The 22,559-nt window shown below is 36.1% G+C and overlaps 2 protein-coding genes across 2 annotated transcripts in view; one reads left to right on the top strand and one right to left on the bottom strand.

The window, feature by feature from the left end:
- COG5 (component of oligomeric golgi complex 5) overlaps window positions 1–22,559 on the bottom strand; it is a 180,098-nt gene that overhangs the window by 141,881 nt on the left and 15,658 nt on the right. The window lies entirely within an intron of this gene.
- GPR22 (G protein-coupled receptor 22) lies at window positions 5,153–6,526 on the top strand. The gene has a single exon (XM_062490800.1). It carries the CDS (start codon window positions 5,225–5,227, stop codon window positions 6,524–6,526), a length of 1,302 nt encoding a protein of 433 aa, XP_062346784.1. The 5' UTR covers window positions 5,153–5,224.

Raw genomic sequence — 22,559 nt, 5'->3', positions numbered from 1 at the left:
TTTTAGAAGTTTACATTTCAACAAAATTAATAACCTCCACAACTATACATACATTGTACATAGTGATGGATCCTAAAAATAATTTTTTTCTGATCATGAACCAACTGAATTATCATGTCTGAATAATTATCAGAGTCTGAATAATCTCTGTGCATCCTAGCAAAAATTTTCCTAATATACATGTGGGTACCAAGTTGTCCTGAAATATAACTTATGCTAAAAAAAACTAGGTCCACTAGGACCACTTGCATGTAAACATGCACGGTGAAATCCAGTATGGCTAAAAGAGGCAGTATTATTTCAGAATGTTCTTAAGACAAGAAAAATCAACCAACCAAAACAAACAATAAATCAAACAAAAAATTCAAACACCTAAAAGGCTCAGAAATGGAAAGTAGGCAAATTCAAATATAGATTGTTGGAAGCTTTTAAAGTAATAACCGTTTAATCCCTTTTTTTTTTCTCAGTGCCATGTGGTTTCCAGTGTACACAAAGTAAAGAGTGAAAAGGTAAAAATAAAACAGGCGTACCCTTAATATATTCCAGAATTCATAAATCATTTGTAAATTTAGTCCTTTTATAAAAGAATCCTTATATAAATTGGGGGGAGGGAGGGCATCAATCCCATATATGAAGCACAATTTAAGCCCAACATCACTGACCAATCAAAATTAGTGAATGCACTGCATCTCTCTGCAGTGAGGAGAAGCGACAAGGTAGGCTGTCATTCTGCACAAGCTGCCCATCGCAAGCTTTCCTCTCAGAAGCACGGCTCTTCTTTTTTAGAAAGCGTGAATCTCAGTGGTGTCTCTGGAGACAAGAAGCCTTCAGTATGTTAAATTACTTTCATTATGTATTTTCAGATGCTTATTGATTCTACCGTAGGAAGAGTGGGAGACTGCAGCAGCCTGTAAACCAGAACTAAAGCAATTGTATACATTAGCAGTATGCTGAAACAATGGCACAGTACAGGCACAAATTTTCATTAAGGTCATTTTTTGAAGATATGCTTATTACCCTCTTTCCCTTCTACTCTGCTAACAAGTGAACAAAATGAATCCCTCCAACCTGGAACTGCTTCACCTGCATCGAGAATTTACCAAATCTTTAGTGGAGGTAAGACCTGTTCCTTATTATGATATGCAAAATAAGCAACATTAAACCAAATTAAAAATTGGAGAAAAAAGGCAAGAGATCAGATTCAGCTTATATTAAGCAGTAATATATTGTTATACTTAAAACCAGGAAATATTTAAATGCTATTTCCCCCTTCCCCATTAAAAATATAGTGATAGAAAAATGTTATTCTGTAGTAAAGTCTTATAGAATATTTAGGAACCTATTTTGTTTGTACAACATGAAGATAGTACAGTTTAAGCTCATACAGTATTGGGGAAAACAACCACATAAAGCAACTGGGAATATGCTTTTCCTCTCTCAGCAGTATTTCCAAATATTGGCAGTCAAATATGTTTCAGATTTATTCAGTTACTCTTTGAAGGATCAGATCGTCTGTAATTAGTGTATACTTATTGTTTTATGAAGGTTGGCTAATATGACTAATCTCTTATTGCTCAGGAAATTCCCCCCCTTTTTGTTGTTTTTTTTAAAAACTTATTTCTTTCGTTATCCTGTACATTCAAGCCATTTATTAAAAGCATGCATTTGCCAAACATTTATTTCAAGAAAGGAAAAGTGTAACAGTGTGCAAAATTTTAAAAAAGCATATTTTCTAAAAGGCTCATTAACTCTGTTCAGTTTCTCATTAAAAGACACGAGAGTTGCGTGTATAAACTACCTGCTCACCAGAGCTACAAAACTACATTTGCTAGCTTTAGTCACAGACACTCTGCATCCAACAGTTATTGCTTCTAGGCAGGATTTTTTGTAACCTGCAGTATCTGGAGAACAGGAAACTTGCCCAAAAAACCTAAATTCATGTAACATGACAGAAGAATATGATGTTACTGGCAAATAGATAGTAGGCTAACTGATTTTCTATGTAATCTATAATGCCCAATTTTAGAGATCCTTTATTCATGAAATAACTGATATTAGAAAATACATTCTTGCATTACTTTATTTTTTGAAATCATAAGCCCTACTTTTAACCTTTTTTTTCCTCCCCTTCACAAGGGCATGCAGCAACTAATTCAGTTTTACAACTGACAATATGAAGAATGCAGTTGACCGGGTATCTTTGTAGCTGTATGACCTACGAGCAGCAGGATGCATCCCTAAAATGTATTCTTAAGACATAAAGGAATTAAAAACAAAATATGGAACACACTTCCATTACCATTTGCGTGCATGACACTTCAGCAATATACATGGAAGACTAACACATCTGCTCAGATTTTCATTAAAAGAAGAGTGCAATGATTGATTCTTAAAATGGTGAGCATTTCTTAAAGAGGGATTTATAATTTAAAACCAGAATTGTGGAAACTACTGATGCATGAAGAGACAATGAAACATGAAATCCCAAAAGGAGAATATGCATACTTCACCAGCAAGCTGAATAAAGGTTTAACCAAGCTTTTTCTATACTACTCATTAAATAACTTACTTGTCATAATGACTAATGGATATTTTTCTCTCAATTTTATGATGTTATGTATTCTCCTTTAATCAAAATAAACCAAATTAGGTAACCCATGGTTACTCTCAAAGCACACGAACTGGATTTTATGATATATAGCAACTTCTTTCACTAAGCCATCACTCAAAAGTAATGAGCAGGAATATTACAGAAAGAAATACGCAACCATAAACTAAGGATGTCTACACACACTCTGAAAATAGAGATCAGAAATTACTTTTTTTTTAAACCTGGAAAATAAAAACAGGCTTCTACAAAATGCAACAGGGGAAGGAAATTAACATCACTTAAAAGAAGGTTTATTTGTTATTGCTGGCTTGAAACTCAGAACAGACACACAGAATATGCCCCGGTCTGTAGAAGTATCTGAGGCAATTAAGAAGTCCCCATGTTTAATCAGAACTTTTTGCTGCTGAACTGCAGGAACAAAAAAAAGGAAAACAAAAAAAACCCCAAAAAACCGCAAGAAATGAAGTAAGAGCTCAGCTACCACTCGATTTCCAGGTTACAGTGCGTGTCAAAAATCTCTCGGTGACAGCATGTGTCAGTTTGTGCCGAGCGGCTGCCGCGCCGTGCCAGGCCCCTGAGGCACAGAGAACAGGTAGGTGCCCCAGCAGTGCCCCAGCAGTGCCCCAGCTGTGACCCAGAGGTGCCCCAGCTGTGCCCCAGCTGTGCCCAGAGGTGCCCCAGCTGTGCCCTGGGCTCTGTCCAAGCAGTGCCAAGCAGCGTGGGGGGAACAAGCTCCTGTCCCCTGTCCTGTGCTCCCCTGCACCCAAAACTGAGGCAATGCAACAAGGAGGTGATGCTTAAGATATTCGTGATGACCAAACACGTCTAAGGTTTTCTGTTTCCACAAAATCTCCGTTGCTGTAATGTTAGGGTGAGACTGTCATTTGTTTTAGCAGATCTGTTTTTGATTTCTTCCTGGCTTTTGCTAATATAAAGAACTTAATTTATCCAGCAATACATTTGGAATGGTTTCTTGAAATCCATTCACAGCCAGGACAGCATGCAAAAGGAAATCATATTCCTGAGGGTTAATGTAAGACAGATAGAGGTTGCCTAAATTAGAAATTAAACAAAGCTTTTGAAATATTTCTTGTTTCATTTCACACCTGAGAGTAATACGTTCTAATTTACATCTTTTTTATTTAAGAGGCATATGTGAAATAACTGTTGAAGAATACCAAGAATTTTCATCATACAATTTGCAATTAATAGTATTGTTCAACTGAGGCTTTTCAGAACTGCAGATTAAATCCATTTGCATACTGTATCCCAAGTGTGCTTAATTCATACTTTCATTTTAAAAGAGCTCAATTTTGTTCACCTTAGTGCTATCTATTTTAATGTATTCAGAATAGAACAAAGCTTGACAGTCAGATTTATTTTCATGCCAAATATGTCCCCTCTTAAATTTAAAGCCACCTAAAAAAAAAAAACCTCCAGTATCCTAACAAGAAATGTAATAACCTCTCTTTTATTTATTCAATCAATTACAAACTCAAGAGCTGGCTGACAATATAAATAATACAAACATCAGGCATTACACGCAGACGCTATATTTAAAACTTACCCATATGTGTAAAACTAAGCAGATGAGACACAAAACAAAAATCAGCTAAATATAATAAAAACTTTTTTTATCCTTACTTATTCCTAAGATAAACATGCTATGTATGGAAATCTGTTGGGTATAATTGCAGTTTGTAAAAAAAAAAAACAAACAACCAAACCAATCAAAAACAAAACCTGAACGAGACAATTTTCTTTTTTACATATTATTTGCTAAATTATTCCCTTAAATATATTCTGGAAGAAAATTAAATCCTCTTCCATTCCAGGTAGGCACAGACTTCTTGAGAAACGGAACCTTCAAATCACAAAAAGGAAATGTAGTATTTTATAATAAACTTAGTTTCTCAAACAAACGTAAGTTGTGCATTTGGAATTGTATGTACTTACATAAAGTTGTTGTAGTGGCAAGCATCATACACACAGATGCACAGAAGATTAAAATAAACAGAAGGTTTAAACTCTGTAAAAATCTGGTGAATTACAGAATGTCACATTTCAGCCTGCAACGCTGCTGTAAACCTCATAAGAAAGGGGTGGATAAATTGGCATAAATAATTTAAACATCCTTTTTATGACACACAAGCAACAGCGCTCCATGTTCCTCTTTTTCCACAAGAGCTTTTTAAAATGATCTTGATCACTAATTTGTTAATACTTAACAATATTCTTCTAAAATGACCCTCAAAGCAATACAAAGGCTATGCACAAAGTATAGTTTACTCAACAAATGAGCCCTTTGTGAAAAACCACATCACTACAAACAAAGGCTTGCCTCCCTAAGTGGAAGCTTTTCACTAGTTTTTCTTTTTTCAAACAAATCCTGCTTTCTTTTTAAAAGCAAAGACCTTATTCCAGATCTTCAAGCTTTTGAGTCCATGCCAATTAAAGCTCTAAACATGCTGTAAATGAAGAGTTTGGTAAGAATATTGCTTTTCCTCCCTCCTCCTTCCCCAGCATTTATCAACAATAAGTGTTAAAAAAAGAAATCAAATAGTTCCATATTTTATTTCACCTTTCAGGAGAAAAACCAGCTGCAACAAAAGAATGTGTTTCCCCCCCATTCTGGAAGTCAACATGCAGTCCGAATCTAACATTACAGTTCGAGATGCCATTGATGACATCGATACCAACATGTACCAACCACTGTCATATCCATTAAGCTTTCAAGTTTCTCTCACTGGATTTTTGATGTTAGAAATTGTTTTGGGACTTGGCAGCAACCTCACCGTGCTGGTACTTTACTGTATGAAATCCAACTTAATCAATTCTGTCAGTAACATAATTACAATGAACCTTCATGTACTTGATGTAATAATTTGTGTGGGATGTATTCCTCTAACTATAGTTATCCTTCTGCTTTCACTGGAGAGTAACACTGCTCTCATCTGCTGCTTCCATGAGGCTTGTGTCTCTTTTGCAAGCGTTTCAACTGCAATCAACGTCTTCGCTATCACCCTGGACCGATACGACATCTCTGTAAAACCTGCCAATCGAATCCTGACCATGGGAAGGGCTGTGATATTAATGACATCAATATGGATCATTTCACTTTTTTCCTTTCTGATTCCTTTCATTGAAGTTAACTTTTTCAGTCTTCAAAGTGCAAGTACTTGGGAAAATAAGACACTTCTGTGTGTGAGTACAAACGAGTACCACACTGAACTAGGAATGTACTACCACATTCTTGTTCAGATTCCAATATTTTTCTTCACTGTAATAGTAATGCTAATCACATACACCAAAATACTCCAGGCCCTAAATATTCGGATCGGTACAAGATTTACAACGGGACAAAAGAAGAAAAACAGAAAGAAAAAAACTATTTCTTTGACCACTCAGCATGAGACTACGGATGTGTCCCACAGCAGTGCAGGAAAAAATGTCGTGTTTGGTGTCAGGACTTCTGTGTCTGTCATAATTGCTCTACGCCGAGCTGTAAAACGGCACCGGGAGCGACGAGAACGGCAGAAGAGAGTCTTCAGAATGTCCCTTCTGATTATCTCAACATTCCTTCTCTGCTGGACACCCATCTCAGTTTTAAACACCACTATCTTATGTTTGGGCCCAAGTGACCTTTTGGTAAAGTTGAGATTATGTTTTCTAGTAATGGCATATGGAACAACTATATTTCACCCTCTACTTTACGCATTCACGAGGCAAAAGTTTCAGAAAGTTCTGAAAAGTAAAATGAAAAAGCGAGTTGTTTCAATAGTGGAAGCAGATCCCATGCCAAATAATGCTGTAATACACAACTCATGGATAGAGCCTAAAAGAAACAAAAAGATTACCTTTGAAGACAGTGAAGTAAGGCAGAAATGTTTAGTACCTCAGGTTGTCACTGACTAGATTTCAGTATTCACCAAAACACATCAAACGGAATATTTGAACAAATTGTAAAAAATACTGCCAAATAAGAAAAACTTTTTTAACTACTGGCGAGACTGTATATTTTCAATATATATGTTAAATAGAGTAGGTCTTGTATATTCAATTTCTTCATTATGTAAGATATATGTTGCATGGCTGTTTGTTAGCATTAACACCATGTGTATATTTGTCAAAAATATTCAAGTCCTCTTTTTTTAGAAAATAAATAGCCTTAAAGAAGTGCAAACTTTTAAAAATATTTGTATGGCTCAGTTTCTCTGTAAATATAAAATAATTTTTAAGCAAAAATTGCACTTGGGAATACTTTTCTGTAGCACAAATTCACCATTTTGTACAATATGGTGTTTTTAAATTTAAATTTCATAAACAGTATTGATCAGAGGTCTTCTGAAGATTATGCAGCTACAACCTGGATGCATTTTTGACCTCATATTTAGATATCCCACTTATTTAAATGTTCTCCAGCATGCGACTGCCATGCACAGAAAAAGTCATTTACATTATGTCCCTCAGTGAGTGGTTCGGAAACCTTTTATATGGGAAAAAAAAAATCATGCTGGTCCAAAAACTGACAGTACTCTTAAGAAAAGTAAAAAGTTTTGCATACACAATCTCAGATCCACAATTTCTACATTAAGAATATACAACCTTGAATAATTACAAAGGACAGGCTAGAAGTAAAAGGCTAAATGAAGGGAAAAAGCATGCATGAGAAAATTATTTGGCTGACGCTAGAAGACAACCAATCAACAGAGTCAGTCCTGGGGAAAGGCTTTGATTTTTCACACTGACCTCTAGTGTGACACAAGGACCCTTCATACAGAAATTTTTCATTCATACCATCTATCTACATAGATATGACTGTTAAATGCCACAGCTAAAGTAGAAGATAACTTTTCTTGCCCTTGATAACTTTATTATTTTCCAGTGTGTTCAGTGCTAGCCATGCAATTGCCTTGTCACAAACCAATCACCAATGCTGCTAGCTACTGTATTCCTGCATTTTTGGGGCAGCCATGGCATGCTTTTGTTCTACATTGTCTGCTTCAATTTCATCTTAAACCTGCATTGAAGAATCAAGAAGCCTTATGAAATTATTATCATCCGTAGCACTGTAAGAATTAAGATATTCATCCAAACATACGTTTGTCAAGTTGTCTGCCCCCTGCCATACTTAAAAATTTCTTAATTTTAGTGGAACAGTGGCAGTGAGGGGGAAACAAAACAAAAAGCTGCAAAATCAATGAGCACGATTTCACCCCTTTTGTTACATAAACTGATCAGTGTCACCAGCTACCAGTATATTTAAAATTCTAATTCTCAATAACTATTATATTGAATAGCTGATCATACTCTTGAATATGAGAACTAGCTTGACTAAAGTATTACATAAAATAGATTTCTACAGCACTTTTCTGAAGTTGTGTACAAAAAAAAGCACAGTTTCAAGGGAACAAAAAGCTCTTTTCCACTACATGGCTAAATTATTAATTGTATGTGTACTGCCAAAACTGGTTTTGTGCTTTTAAAAAAATACTTGTAATGTACCTTAGTTTACTTGGGCTCATGCCTTAGCTTAGCAGAACAGAAGATTCAAAATATAACACTACATCTCCATTTTCTACAAAGAATAGCCACTTAAAATCATCCAAATTCTACCTAGAAATGTTATTACCTGATTGACGATAACTGGTTATGTGAAATTACTGTGTAACATATATTCAAACATATTTTCATATTTTCACTGGCTTTTTTTGTGGAAACTAGCCCAAAAATACCTTCATTCAATTCATTCAAAGCACATTTTTTTATCCAAGTTATCTCTGATTTCCTACAGAATTGAAATCCTACATCTTATTTGAGAGGTTGCAGACAGGAGTAAATGCAGGAAGCTTTTATTTTTCTAAACTCATATTGTCCACATTTATCACTTAAAAATAATGTTGTGGGAATAACTTCTGAAAAGAAATGCACCCAAAATATTTAAGAAGAAACTATTATTTTTTTTCATTTTTTGTACCTCTTCTTGATTTCCCTTTCAAGCTACCCTCTGTATTTTGAGCACTAGAAGGAGAAGGTGGGATGTGTAGGGTTAACACCATAACATGATTTCAGTAATTACTAATCTTCCAATAAAGCATTCTTAAATGAAAGATACTACTCATTCATTTAAAAAGTAGGAAAGGAGAAATGATAATGAATAGATTAGTAAGTCTACATCATGTCCTTATCTGAAAAATGCATTTAGAAAAGCTTTCAGACTTGAAAGGTTTCTTGACAACATAACCTTACTTTTTAAAATTAAATAAAACCTCAAGAATTACACATTTAGCGTTAAAAGCTCATTCATTAGAAAATCAGATGCAATGAAGCAGCACTTCACAGCAGAGGAAGAGCAGCCTAGGAATCACCCAAAGAGATTAAGCCCAGTTTTAAAGGTTATGTCGATCACACTCATTGAGTGCTTTTACGAATATAAGCAGGCTCATTTTTACTATTCTTCATCTTCATTAAATTTTTAAATAGGGGACTTACACTACATTGGAATACACTTCGAGGGTTGCAGAAGAAAATTCTGCACACAGCAGGAAGGAATACAAGTTACAATATGTGCCATCCCACATACACCCAGAAGCCATCATAGAACAGAACCATACATGATCTGTACCACATGACAGATTTAACACAAGACAAAATAAAGAGTAAATTGTGGAGACACACTAATATCCTACAGACACAAGAGGATTTCAGGAGTGATATGAAGGTGTGGGTGCTTGACAGATAGGCTGAAACAGAATGCAAAGAGGCAGCATCGCTGAAGAAAAAAGGGCAAATTGATGCCATAGTACTGTACAATACGAAGCCCACTACATTCTTAAAAATGATCTCACCACAGTGAATCATTAATTCAATTACATTTCACACCACTCAGCCTAAGGCAAGCAGTATTGTACAGGACTCCAAAAATATTAATTCCAGCAAACACATCTCAAAAACACAAGCAAGCACCAAAGATTTCCACACGTTTTCAGTCTCTAAAGTATTAGCTGGTATCTGACTATGTTGTTTTTTAACTGCAAACGCATTTCCATTCAATTTTACATTATAAAATTAGGTTATCCCACATAAAAATACCAACATAACAGAGTGCAGTGCCAGTATCTATTAGAATATTCAAGAAGCACACCTTCACATGCTAGTACATCACAAACCTGTGATGAAACAGAAATGCAAACACATCACAAATATCTAGTTTCTAGTATGCAACAATTTTTATGGGTTACAAGGCATGTAATCCACACTCGACTGGAGGTCCTGTTTACTTTATCAGTGCCAGTGGAATAGAATCACTTTTGTACTTTCTTAATATACTTGATTAAAAATGTATGCAGTTGAATGCACTTCAGATCAATTCACCTCCTTTCCTTGTTACATAAATACATACATGTATGTCATACATAATTATTATTTATCCACACACACCAAAAGTTGGGTTTAACATCAGCATCTATTTTATATTTATATGAAGGAGGTTTTGGGAAGAGTACCACTGAACTGGATGGACAGATACTATGACTCACCACATATAAAGTTAAACATCCTATCTTCCCCACCCTTGTTGGATTGTTTTCATTAAATTAAATAATACATTAAAAGGCTACAGAATTTACCCAGACAGATGAAAAAAATTTCTGTTGTGCTAACCATTAAATATACTATATTGCAGTGCACACAGTACTTCCTTTTAAATTGATGTATATGATAATCATCAAACTTCCTGGATAGCTGAATATTCTAGACTTACGTTTGTTTCCTATGAAAAAAAGTTTTATTTGCCAATTGTCATTAAACTCTTTTGCAAGAAGAGAATACAGCATTTTTTAGCAAAGTTTCAATGTAGTATTAAAAAAAATTGAATACGCTAAATCGCTCTTCTGCTACCCATTATTCAGGCAAAATACCTCCAACATATCTAAGAACAATCAGCTTCTGTCTTAAAAATTTCCAGCCTTAAAAGAGCCAGATTCCACTCCTATTTCACACATTCTGCCAGAATATCACTGAATGTAAATGTCTTACACCAAGAGGAAAGAAGAATCTGATTCTATAATTACTGTCTCTTTTTTTCTACCTCATAGAACACTTGTGCAATTCAAGAAGCAAAATTAAACCGAGGGTTTGGGGTTTGTTTTGGTGGGGGAAGGTAAAAAAAAACATAAAAGGTAAAAAAACCACATAGTTACTGACTAACAGGAAAAACAAAATCACTCAGAGCCAATAAGTGTTGAATAAGAAGGATGTGAAGAAGGTGAAGAGTACAGGTCCAGTGGAAAAGAGCAGAAGGCAGAAGGAAGTGCTCCAAGGCAGCTACAGCCATCAGGATGACAGAAAGGTGGAGGGCAACTTGCACTTGCTGGGGAAAAAATGCTAGCCTTATTTTTTTAGGCTACAACAGCCAAAAAAATAAAAACTTATCTTTGAATCACTGAGTGTGATATGTGGTTGTGCCAAAATTGCTGGAAGGAGAGAGGAGAGCAAGATGAATAGCAGTTCCAGAAAAGGTTTTTGATTTAACAAAATATACACAGAAAAAGTGACAAACTAAAAGTGTGCACTATTCTATTACCTCTTTTCCTACAGATAAAGTACAAAGTACACACAGAGTACAAGCATTACAAGAAAAAACCTTAAAGGTTAAGCATCTGCTCCCAGTGATGCTTTTTAAAATATGCTATTGAGCTTTCCTTTAGTCAGATAAGTTTAGTACATCTGGATGCTTTGAGTGTGTTTCACTACCACACTGTTTTCAACTACTGCTTCTTTACCACAATTTAATTATTTTTGTAGAGTAGTAAATTGAAGGAGATACATCATTAGACATCTTTATATTCTTTGCTAAAATTACACCTCAGTGATTGTTATAAATTGAAACAGAATGAGAGAAGTATGGGGAATTGTGAATTTATATAATATAATTTTCTTTACAGATTTCTGCATCATCTTGTTTTCCTATTTTATGAAGAAATTCTCACATAATGAAAATAAATTTACTTGAAATGAAAAAAACCAGAAGATTGATAGTGCAAGTTGTGTGATAGGTACACAACCTGAAATTATTAAACCTATTCTTTTTATAGTTTGAATGAATCGTATCCTTTGCATATAAGCATTTCTATAACCCCATTCTGATTCCTGACACTGCAGCCAGGCAAGCAGACAGGCAGACTGAGAGCACAAAGCTGTTGGCACAGAGCACACTCTGGTTTCCTTTCCAAGATGGGTTTTTGGAAATATACTTTTGGTTTCTGTTACCCTGATATCATCTCGAACTTCCTACCATGTATTGTAACAGTTTAACCTGATACTATATCTAATAAACAAATCAATGTCACTCCTGTAAAATCTGTCACTCTGGCTACATCAGACTGCTACTAACTTAGCTGTATTAACACAGTTTTACTTTTAACTGCACCAGGAACTCTCGCAATCTGTTGTGAGATTTTACTTCAAATTAAACTCGATTTCAATTCAATTAGCAGAGGGGAAAAAAAGCACAGTAACTTATTGCTACTCTGCACCATAGTTGTCTTCCAAATTTTATTTCAAGACATTTTTCATAAAGCCTTGTCACAAATAGAGAGAAGGAAGGATAACTAGGAGAAAAGGACATCTTCCCACATTAGTAAATTGTAACAAGTATCAGTGATACTTGTGTATTAGGCTGCATTTACAATGGGCTGAAAACACAATTAAGGCAAAAGAAAATGAGAAAGGAACACTATTTACCATGTATCATCACTAAACAAAAGGTGAGTGTGAGCACTGCTGTTGTAAAACACCTTAACAATAACGAGGAAGAATATTACTCCTGCTTAGAGCTCTAACAGCTCGTGAGATCTATCAATGAACAAGAACAAACAAAACAAAAGATGTGAACATCAGTTGATGAGAAGTTCAATACAAGCCAGAAATGTGCACTTGAAGCCCAGAAAGTCATCTGTACCCTTGGCCTCATCAGCATCAAAGGAATCTGGCCAGCAGGAAGAGGCAGGTGATGCTCCCTCTACTCTTCTCTCAAGAGACCCCACCTGGACTGCTGTGTCCAGCTCTGGGGCCTCAACCCATGAAACATGCTGAGCTGTCGGAGAGAGTCCAGAGGGCCATGGAGACATCAGAGGGCTGCAGCAAGTCTCCAGTGAAGACAGCTGAGAGCCTGGAGAAGAGAAGGCTGAGGAGACCTCAGAGCACCTTCCAGTACCAATGGGACTTACAGGAAGGCTTTTTTACAGGAGCAAGTCATGACAGGACAAGGGGAAATGGCTTCAAATTGAAAGAGGGCAAGTCTAGATCAGATATTGGGAATTAATTCTTTACTGTGAGGGTGGTGAGGCACAGGAACAGGCTGCTCATAGAAGATGTGAAACTTCCATCCCTGGAAGTATTCAAGGCCAGGTTGGATGGGGCTTTGAGCAACCTGGTCTAGTGGAAGGTGTCTAAGCTCATGACAGGGGATGAAAGTAGATGGTCTTTAAGATCCCGTTCCAAACTAAACCCTTCTGTGATTCTATGACGAGAAACTGTGGGTAAAGATTATATTATGAACATAGAACCTCTTAAAGTCAAAATTATTAAAATGGAGGTATACAGCTGATCTGCCCTTGCATCAAACAGGAATGAAGTACAAAAAAGTGCACATGAAGACACGTTAAAGATATCTTTTAAAAGATTAATGTATTCAGAAGCTTCTAATAAATCTTGCCTGAGTTTTACAGCATACAGTGAAGATTCCAGAGCAGTTTAAGCAAAGTAGAATAAAAGTGGAAATTTTTGGATTCAGTACTGGTTTTTTCTTGTGTCCCAAATTTTTTTCCAATCAAAAGTTTTTACAACTCTGGTTTTCAAATCCTATCTGCTAAAACTGAGCAAGGGGGAAATCTTTGAAATTGTAGACAACCTGGCAGAGAAACAGCATGTTCTCAAAATAATAGGATATTCCTTCTTTTAATGAGGTTAAGTTTCCACATTTTTCCCTCAGATTACATGAAAAGAGGTATGAGACCCTGCTGGTTTTCAGCTGAAGATCTACCTTTAAGACAACAAAGCCAGTAATCAGATTTAATGCCTGTGAATAACTGAAGGTTGGACCTGAAAGATAAACACATAAGACAATTGGACTATTTTATGTCTCACACAATAACTGAAAAGAGTTGATAAAATCCACAAAAATGTTTGTGAATTATTTGCATGAGTTGGGCAACAGAGAAAAAACTACTCCTGTGAAAACAGACTACTACTGAAGCTGTTTCCTATGAAGAATGAAAACTTACTCTACACCTCTCATTACTTTGTGTTACATACAGTAACATCTTCACTGATCTTTTAGGTAAGACAGTAGTAACTATAGTTAGAGGGATAACTAGTAACTGGTTACAGGGATAAATGGCTCCCATCCAAGGCCTGAACAAAGATTAGTCTTCAGTCTTCTTTTCACAGCTATTTGGCTAGACCTTTTCAACCAGAACTGGCTATACTTCAATTAGAAAGGAACAGAATAAAACTGGTTATTATGCTTTAGATTTGAACAACCAGGATTTACTTGAGGAATTACAACAAAATTGTGCATATAACCCAATTTTCCAATTATCTTATACTTCTGAATTTGCCAGGCCTCATTTTCCAGTCCTTAGCTCTTGCCATTTCTTTCCCCGTTAATCCAAGAGCCCTACTCTGGCCCTTTATTTTCTCCCCATGAATGCACCACTACAATCCTAATCTTCAAGAAGAAGAGCCCACTTAATCGCCTGCTGTGACATGTATAATTGCACTTATTCACAGGTAACCATAAAACTGTTTTTATCTGTAGAGCACAGCTCCCTACACCATTTGCACAAGTGCAGATTGTTTGACATAGCTGCCTGAATGCAAGAACAGAAACAACATTGGTAAAGCAATCCCAGCAAGGACACAGTCCAATTCCAAAGCTTTACACTTCGCTTACCCCTGTTCCTCTCCTCCAGCTCCCCTGGTAACAAAATCTTCTACTAAGAATGTAGAGCAACTGTGAGGTGAGGAAAATATGGCTTATTTAAATACCTGCTTTGGGGAAAAATAATTTAAAGGTAGGTTTAAGTCATCTAAATTTATGCACATAAATCTGTAGTGCATCTACACAATTTCTTTAATCAATTCAGTAAGCAAAACCCACAAATTTGTTTGACAACACATGTTTTCCATAAAAAGGTAATTGATTATCATTAATTCAGCTTTACAGCCCTGAATTCTTCTTTCAAGTGAATTCAACTTGGCTACTATTTTTTTAGAGTAGCTTCGTAACCACTTGCCATTGACATCAATAAAATATTGTCTCCTTCTGAATGCTGGAGCAACACAAGTTGGAGACTTTCTCCTTTCCTATTCTGTAAGGCATTACAAACTAATACCTCTGGAAACTTAGTACTTCTGTGTGACATCCTCTTTTCTAGTTGTTGTCCTTCCTTTGTCACTACGTTAGAACAGGCCTTCAGCCAGGAGCACCCTCCCTCTTGACTGCCAAAAAGCCAAAATTTCCCAATCCTATACTGTCTTCTCAGCAAGCTTTCAGCTTTCAAGTTAGGCTAAATACATTTGCCCCACCTACTGAACAGAAGATCCTCTGCAATGGAAAATTAAACTCTTTCAAAAATAAAACACTGAACACTGGGTCTATTCTCAGTTTGCCCTGTGCATCACAACTTGCCACTCTGGCAACAAGTGGCTTCCAAATCCAGGAAGTTTGTTGATTATAAGAGAACACAAAATAACATTTCCTGTGTTAAAAATGGGTGACTTTTAAGCACTGGATGCAGCGGACAAGTAGTCTAGGCTCCCAACATTGTTCTCCCATACATTTCAGAAACATGCAATGATTCAGTTTTTCTGGTTTAATTCAGTGGGTTGTGAAAATAACATCTCTTAGATTTTGTTAGCTGACTTTCAGATCTATATGCATTTACAGGTACTTCTACTGAAACTTCTCCTTCTATTATCCTCAACAAAATTTTCTGAAACTTATTTGCTACCAACATTATTTGATCTTATAGTAATCATTCTAATCCAGTGCTCACTTCTTTCCTTGGTCACCACAAGTCACCTGCCCATTTTATCCATTTCTATTCTCTCTCACTCCATTGCTGAACCTGTTTATTCAAAAAGAAATAAAAACCACTCCTTTTTCTCAGACACACAATGTTGAAGTATTATTTCTGAATAAACCATGCTCTTCTTCTGTTCAGCCATTGGGTTACACACTAATAAATGCTTCTGTCCCAGCAGAAAGACAAAGATCAAGATTAGAAACTGCTTCTCAGTGTTATTTCTTTCACCACTAAACAACTGATTTCACCATCGTAAATAGACAAAACAGATAAACAAAACTCAGCTGCCCTCAGCCAGCATCCCTAGAAAAGATGTGTGACATTTCTCCACACCTTCCCCGGGACAGGTGATCATCTATTGAACTAAAACCATCAAGTCTGATCACCTTAGAGAACACTAGTCTAGTTCTGGGAGAACTAACCTGCAGTTTACTATTGAATCTCCAAGTATATAAATACTCAGAAAGAGACAACAGAGAAAGTTATAAATGCCAATTCCTATCAGAGTTTCAGACAGTGTCTATGCATATTTAGTCAGAAACATAAAACTGCCATTTCCTTGCAGAACTTTCATGCAAAGTAGAAAAGCAATTGGATCTGTACTGTTTCAGATGTATCATTCCATCTGTAAATGGAGAACTATTTTTTTCAACAATAGAGAACTACTTTTTTCCATGCTAGTCATTTGTGTGCCAACTTAAGAGCCCTAATGCTTCATTGTTTACTTAAACTTTTATGCCTGTTGAAATAGAGTATGAATATACCATAAATTTAGAGATTACATGTCTCTGTTTTGTTGATATTCCTGCATTCGTTCATTGTTTGGAATTATGTCATTCAACTTGCCTTTCTCTTCATGATCATACACACACAGCTTTTGCTTTGTTTATGTAATATGTAAGAGATACTGAAAATTATTTCCAAAGTCCTGCCATCTACTCATACTCACTACAAGGTATTTACTACAAGTTGCAAAAAGATAATCTCTCAAAGACTCACCACTAATCTCTGTGGCCCTTCATTTCTCTCAGTCAAAAGTACTCTTTCAAATGTTTTTTTTTTTTATCTTTGGGCTGGTGATTTTTTTATTTTAACTAATACGGAGTTTTTAAAATCAGTGGACAAAAATTACTAGACTCAAAGGCAGACAGAGCTTGCAGGCAACTTTTGGTCTTGCTAGTTTTTGTGTGTCACATGGAAACAGAAACCCAGAGCTTTTCTTTCTACTTTTAATTATGCAGTTCTATTGAAAAAGTATGACTATCCAGTAAAAATACTTTGTCTCATAACTCAAAGATGCCCGAGGATCTGTACTAGTTACACAATCATAACTGCTTCAAAGCAATTAAAAATTAAAAAAATTACTCTGAGTTTGTATTTTCCCTGTACTTGTCTGAACACAAGCATTCATGAGTTATCTGTGTTGCTGGTTCTCTCACATCCTTCTGTATCTCCACTCTTATGACACACCTTAGCTAACAAAACCAAAAATACTTACTGTTCAAACACTCGAAAAGATCAAAGGGTAAAGCAAAAACAAAGTCCAAAACTTGTTGGAATGCCATCCTTCTAGTGGGGAACAAATATGCTTTAACAGCGAAACAGAAACAGGCTTGGGATAATTCCTATCTGCTCTACAGGGATACATTGAGAAAGAGAGTAGAAGGAGAAATTTGTAATTAGAGAAACAGAATATAACTACAGTTTTCATATTTTAGAAGTACACATTTAAATTCACCAATTGCAAAATAAACAAAGATTGGGGAAAAAAAATTAACTATGAGACCTGGCTTTTACATTTAAATCTATTAAAAAAAAAAAAGATAGGACAGTGTAATTGCCAAGATCTTCTTCCATCATTTCCCTTTTCATCACTCCTAGTCTTCATTTCCAACCAGCTCTTCTTTAAAAATTCCCACGTTCCTTTATTTCAGCATCAGGTGACACTACATGCTCTAGCTCCCAAAACCCCAGAACATCTGATGAATTACCTAAACAACTGGAAAGCACTGCAAAAAACCCACATGGTAATCTTAAGAAATAAGAAGTATTGGTTAACTTCAAATACTGAACTGAATGTGCTACCACTGCAAACACTATTTGTGCCTCATGTGTCTGTCCATACACACTTTAAATGCATAATAATTTATCAACTGCATGATGGGTGCAGTTAATCTGATATCCTGAAAATAATTCCTCTCCAAGCAGATAACACTTTGTGGCAGTCCATCATGTTCCCCCTCCCCTTCCTTACTTACTGTCCACTATCATTTCTTTCCCACTGGAGTTCTCTGAACCATCAGAAGTGAATAAATCAAGAGCTGTCAGGCCCTAGATTTTACTCAGTACCTGCTGAAGCCTAGCTTAATGTAACACTGGCCTACAAAACATCTATCCATTAGATCATACAGTAACAGTCATAACTGATCCTTATAATGAAATAGCAGCAATCAGATTTAGGGAACAGGTGACAGGGAGTTTGAAAGAGTAAAGCTTTCCAGGAATACAAGGAACAAAAGGTGTGGACATCTGTAACTAAAAAAGAAAAAAGCAAAAGATTGAAAATAATCTTTGATGGGCCTGGAATACAGATGAAAACTTTTAGCAATACTCCACATGCTACAGCAAAAGCAACTTGAACACACCATAATCAACTTCTGACACAGCCTTACTACTGAGCCATCAGTAACATACCTCTTAGGAACAGGTTAACACTACAATAGAAAGTGGAATACTAAATCCATTTGAAAACATATGACACACAGCCCTCCAACAAGGTCTATGTGCTTAAGACTAAATTTGCCAAATATTTATAATACAGCAAAATCAAATTTTTTGAGTAGTTACAGCTAAAAGACTAATCTCATCAATAGCAGAAATCAACTTAATGCTTACATGAAAAAATAGTTTCACTTAGTATAGCAAGCTTGAAATTTGTTTACAGTTGTTTAAAGGAAATTAGGCATGAAGAAATCCTAGCATTACAATTACAGTTGGATTCTTTTTCTTGAACTGTATGCATAAAGAAAATTAAATTCCAAACCCTGGTAATTTAAAGGCTATGTCAAAAAACAAAATTGCAATAGGATTTTTTTCTTGCATCAATTAAGACTTAAGTCTTTTCTCTCATGTGCCTGTAATTATTTAGTGTATTCCACTGAAATGGTCTGAAAAAGAAGAGATTAGGTAAAACATGCAAAGTATATATGTAAAATGCTTTGTCTAACATCAGGTTTCCAAGCTAGGAATCCTAGCTGCAGCAAAACACAATTCGATGGTAAAATCTGTATGCTGTGTCTGCCCTGCTGAAAGAGGATAAAGAGGTCTTACACCATTGGCCTCTTATTAATGAAAAATTGTATTAAGTTTCAAAAGTCATCCTATTACATGCACATTAATTTGGTATCTTACAGTCAACACTCCAAATTACTGAACATGTTACATACTACCAAGATTCTTCTTTATTTCAAAAGCCAACAAGAAAAAAATTGACCTTCCCAACAGAAAGGATTTGGGGTTTTTTTTGCCTGAATACTACTAATAAAAATTTGCACATCAAGTTTTTGCAAAATCTTCCATCGTATGGTAACAAAGCAAAACAAAAACCAACTCAACTGAAATGAACAACATGAAATTGGAGTGCATGGAGATAAAATTCAGCTACAGAAAGGCACAGTATTTTTTAGTCCAGACTATTTCAGTGAAGGTCTGTCAGTGTTACTGCTAACACCACCAGGGACAGAAGAAGAATGTTTTAGCAGGATATTTGCACTTCCTATGGATGCAGATGCACCACCTGAAGCAGTGGCACTAATGCAGATGGCTCTGAGCCAGTAATACAGTTCAGTTATTCTCAGCAAGACTGATTACCCCAGGCAAAGAGTCGTGCAATCAAAGCCATGTGATTTCTATTAATCAAATCAGTTCACTTACCCCTTCAGAACAATGCATTGTGCTACAGATATATGCTGTATTATTTTGGAGGACACTAAGTATTGCACAAGGCAGCAAATTGTAAGGCATCTAAGTCCCTAAGGACAGCACCATGAAAGCAACATTTCCCTCAAGTTAGATGTGTATTGATTCTTATGAGAAACTGTGCACGGCAGTATTAGCATCACCAAATCTGTCTGCTCTGGGTACTAGCAGTCAAAGACTTCACTGACATGACAGTAACCAAGTCCATCCTCGCTGTAGCAGCAGTCAACACAAGATCTGGCTTGGCAATCATACACTGTAAATTACTGCTTGGAATAGAAAAAAAAAAAATTCAATTCATCACTGAACAGGATACAGGAAGAAGGCGGCAGTGAAAGAGAGCTGCCACAATATCCGTGGCAGGTGTTCAGACAGTTTACCATTGCAAGTTAAGCAATACTTGTTTACAGATACATAACACATATTGAATGTTACTGCAAAAACAGTAGCAGCTAAAATGAAACAGCTTTTAGGCAACAATATTTAACCTGATTAACAAATATTGCAGTCAGCCAATCTGCAATCACTTCAGAATAAGTCACTGTGTATTAGCTAGACTACTTATGCTGTTTTAATAATTAATAAAGTACACTGTGAAAACCACAGGTAAAGGTAATTCCACCCTGCAATAGATAGGGCTAACGGGTATAAAATAAACTAATTTAATACTTGCTACTAAAATAACAAATTAAAACTGTTGTTTCCTGAATGCTAACTCGTAGTGCTTAGTATTTTGATAAACACAAAACAATATTCATCACTCATCCCAAATACTAAAAAACTGAAAGAGAAATAAAAAATAACATCTTTCTTACAAACAGTCGGACAGCTTTCCTTCTTTCCCAGCAAAGGGGAAAAAAAATCAGATACAGGACACTTCCAATCACATAGTCAGTATTACCTTCATTTTCCTGCTCACTGCATTCTCCTAGACCAGACTGACATAACAGCTTTTGAGGGTCAGATTTTGCAGCACTCAAGTAACACAATGAACTATGTGAAGTTTATGTGAATGTCAGCCACAGCCAGAAGAGAAGTAATTGTGTCAGAGGGTTGAGCTGAAGGTCTTTGAGGAGATTTATGTTTCTCATCTAACAGAATCATAAGAGGCTGAACTGAAGTGATGGCATGAAATTTCCAGTCATCCTGTCCTAATAATATTCCAGGTGGTATCTGGGAACAATGCCCAACAAACCAACTTGTGAAGAACATTTCACATCAAGCAGTCCAATTAAAAAAAAAACATCAGCAAACAAACAAACAAAACACAACTAAAAATTGGGGAAGGAGGGGAACATCTCCCAGAGACACAAAGGACTGGGAGCAAAACACCTCACAGAGTCCTTCTACTTCAAGGCAAAACATCCCTATCTAATTATCCCTGCTTATTGTAGAGGAGTTGAACTAGATTTGTTTTAAAGGTTACTTCCAACCCAAGCTATTCTATGACTATATGATTTCATTCCTGGTACATGCTTTGTCTAAAACACTTTTAAAAAGGCTTTAAATACCACTTCACAGCTCCCCTGAAATTATAATTTCTGGCAGAACTCTTTCCTAACATATTAGAAAAAAATATTCCTTTGCTTCATTTCAGGCCTACTACTTACTGCTTCAATCACAGTGCATATGGAGAGCCATTTACTCCCCTCCCATCTGAAAAACCTTTGTTTATCTGAGGAACATTACTCTCCCTCTCACACTCCTCCAAACCACAGCCACACACTTCCAGCTCCTCCACCCACCAACCATCCTAAAGACCTTATGTCACCACTGCTGCTGTGCTTAGGAGTTTCTCCAATTGACCTACACCTTCCCTCAGTGAGGTGCCTCAAAAGGCACTTGATACTCTGAAGCAGGAACAAAAGATTATTTTCAAGTGCCTTGCACACAACACACTTCCTTACAAAGATCAGTACAAACGTCATTGCCAACAATGTCAGACTGCTACAAAATAAATTAACACGTGCTTGCACTCAATTTGTGAGGAACAATCAACCCTCTCTGCAGAACTGTAATCCACACAGTCATTCCTCCTGTTCCCCCTTCTAACCATAACTATTTATTGTGAGGACTTAGTACTTGTCTGAAAGAGAAATAAAATCAGTTCAGGTAAGATGTATCTCCAATTTGCCAAGAATATTCTTCATTCTAATCCTGTTTCCCAACATACTTTCCATTCTTCTCTGCTTGATTATTGGTAGTAAATTTAATAAGGATATATGCCATATTACTCAAATCATTAATGAAAATACAAGCCAGCTGCAGAACACATTTTAACAACACCCTGCTAGATATATTGCTAGGTAAGTGAATAAAAGATGAAGGCTTTTGGGGTACAGCTTTCTCTGAACTTCTGCATTCACTGCAAGACATTTTCATCTAGATTCTATTGCCTATCCTGCTGGTGTGACACGGTGTCAAGAGCCCTCTTTAAATCAATGGTGTCAAGAGTCCTATTTAAATCAAACTACAAGACAGCCATTGATCTCTCTAGTCCCAAGGCCTGTTATGCTGCCAACAAAGAACATACGGTTGGTTAAACAGGATTCATTCTTGATAAATCTGTGTGTCCTACTATTTAACAGCACTTTTATATAGACTCCAACAAATACCTTATTTTTGCTAGAGTTCCTTTGCTTAAGGAAGTCAGGTTAGTTTGAATTGTCTGAAATAGGTGGCAGTAAGGTCTATTTTCAATAAAACAAGCTCTCCATTAGATTCTGGAATCTTATCTCTCCCCCCCCAGAATTCACAAAGACAACCACTAAGAACAAGGAGATTACTCTGAAAACCACCTGAGATATTAGGATAATATATTAGGATAAACATACATATTTTTCATATTTGTATTTATGAATATTATAAATCTTTATATA

The sequence above is a fragment of the Cinclus cinclus genome, chromosome 4, assembly GCF_963662255.1.
Source record: "Cinclus cinclus chromosome 4, bCinCin1.1, whole genome shotgun sequence".
NCBI classification, from domain to species: domain Eukaryota; kingdom Metazoa; phylum Chordata; class Aves; order Passeriformes; family Cinclidae; genus Cinclus; species Cinclus cinclus.
The sequence above is the reverse complement of the archived record's forward strand: the minus strand, read 5'-3'. Positions and strand labels throughout refer to the sequence as shown.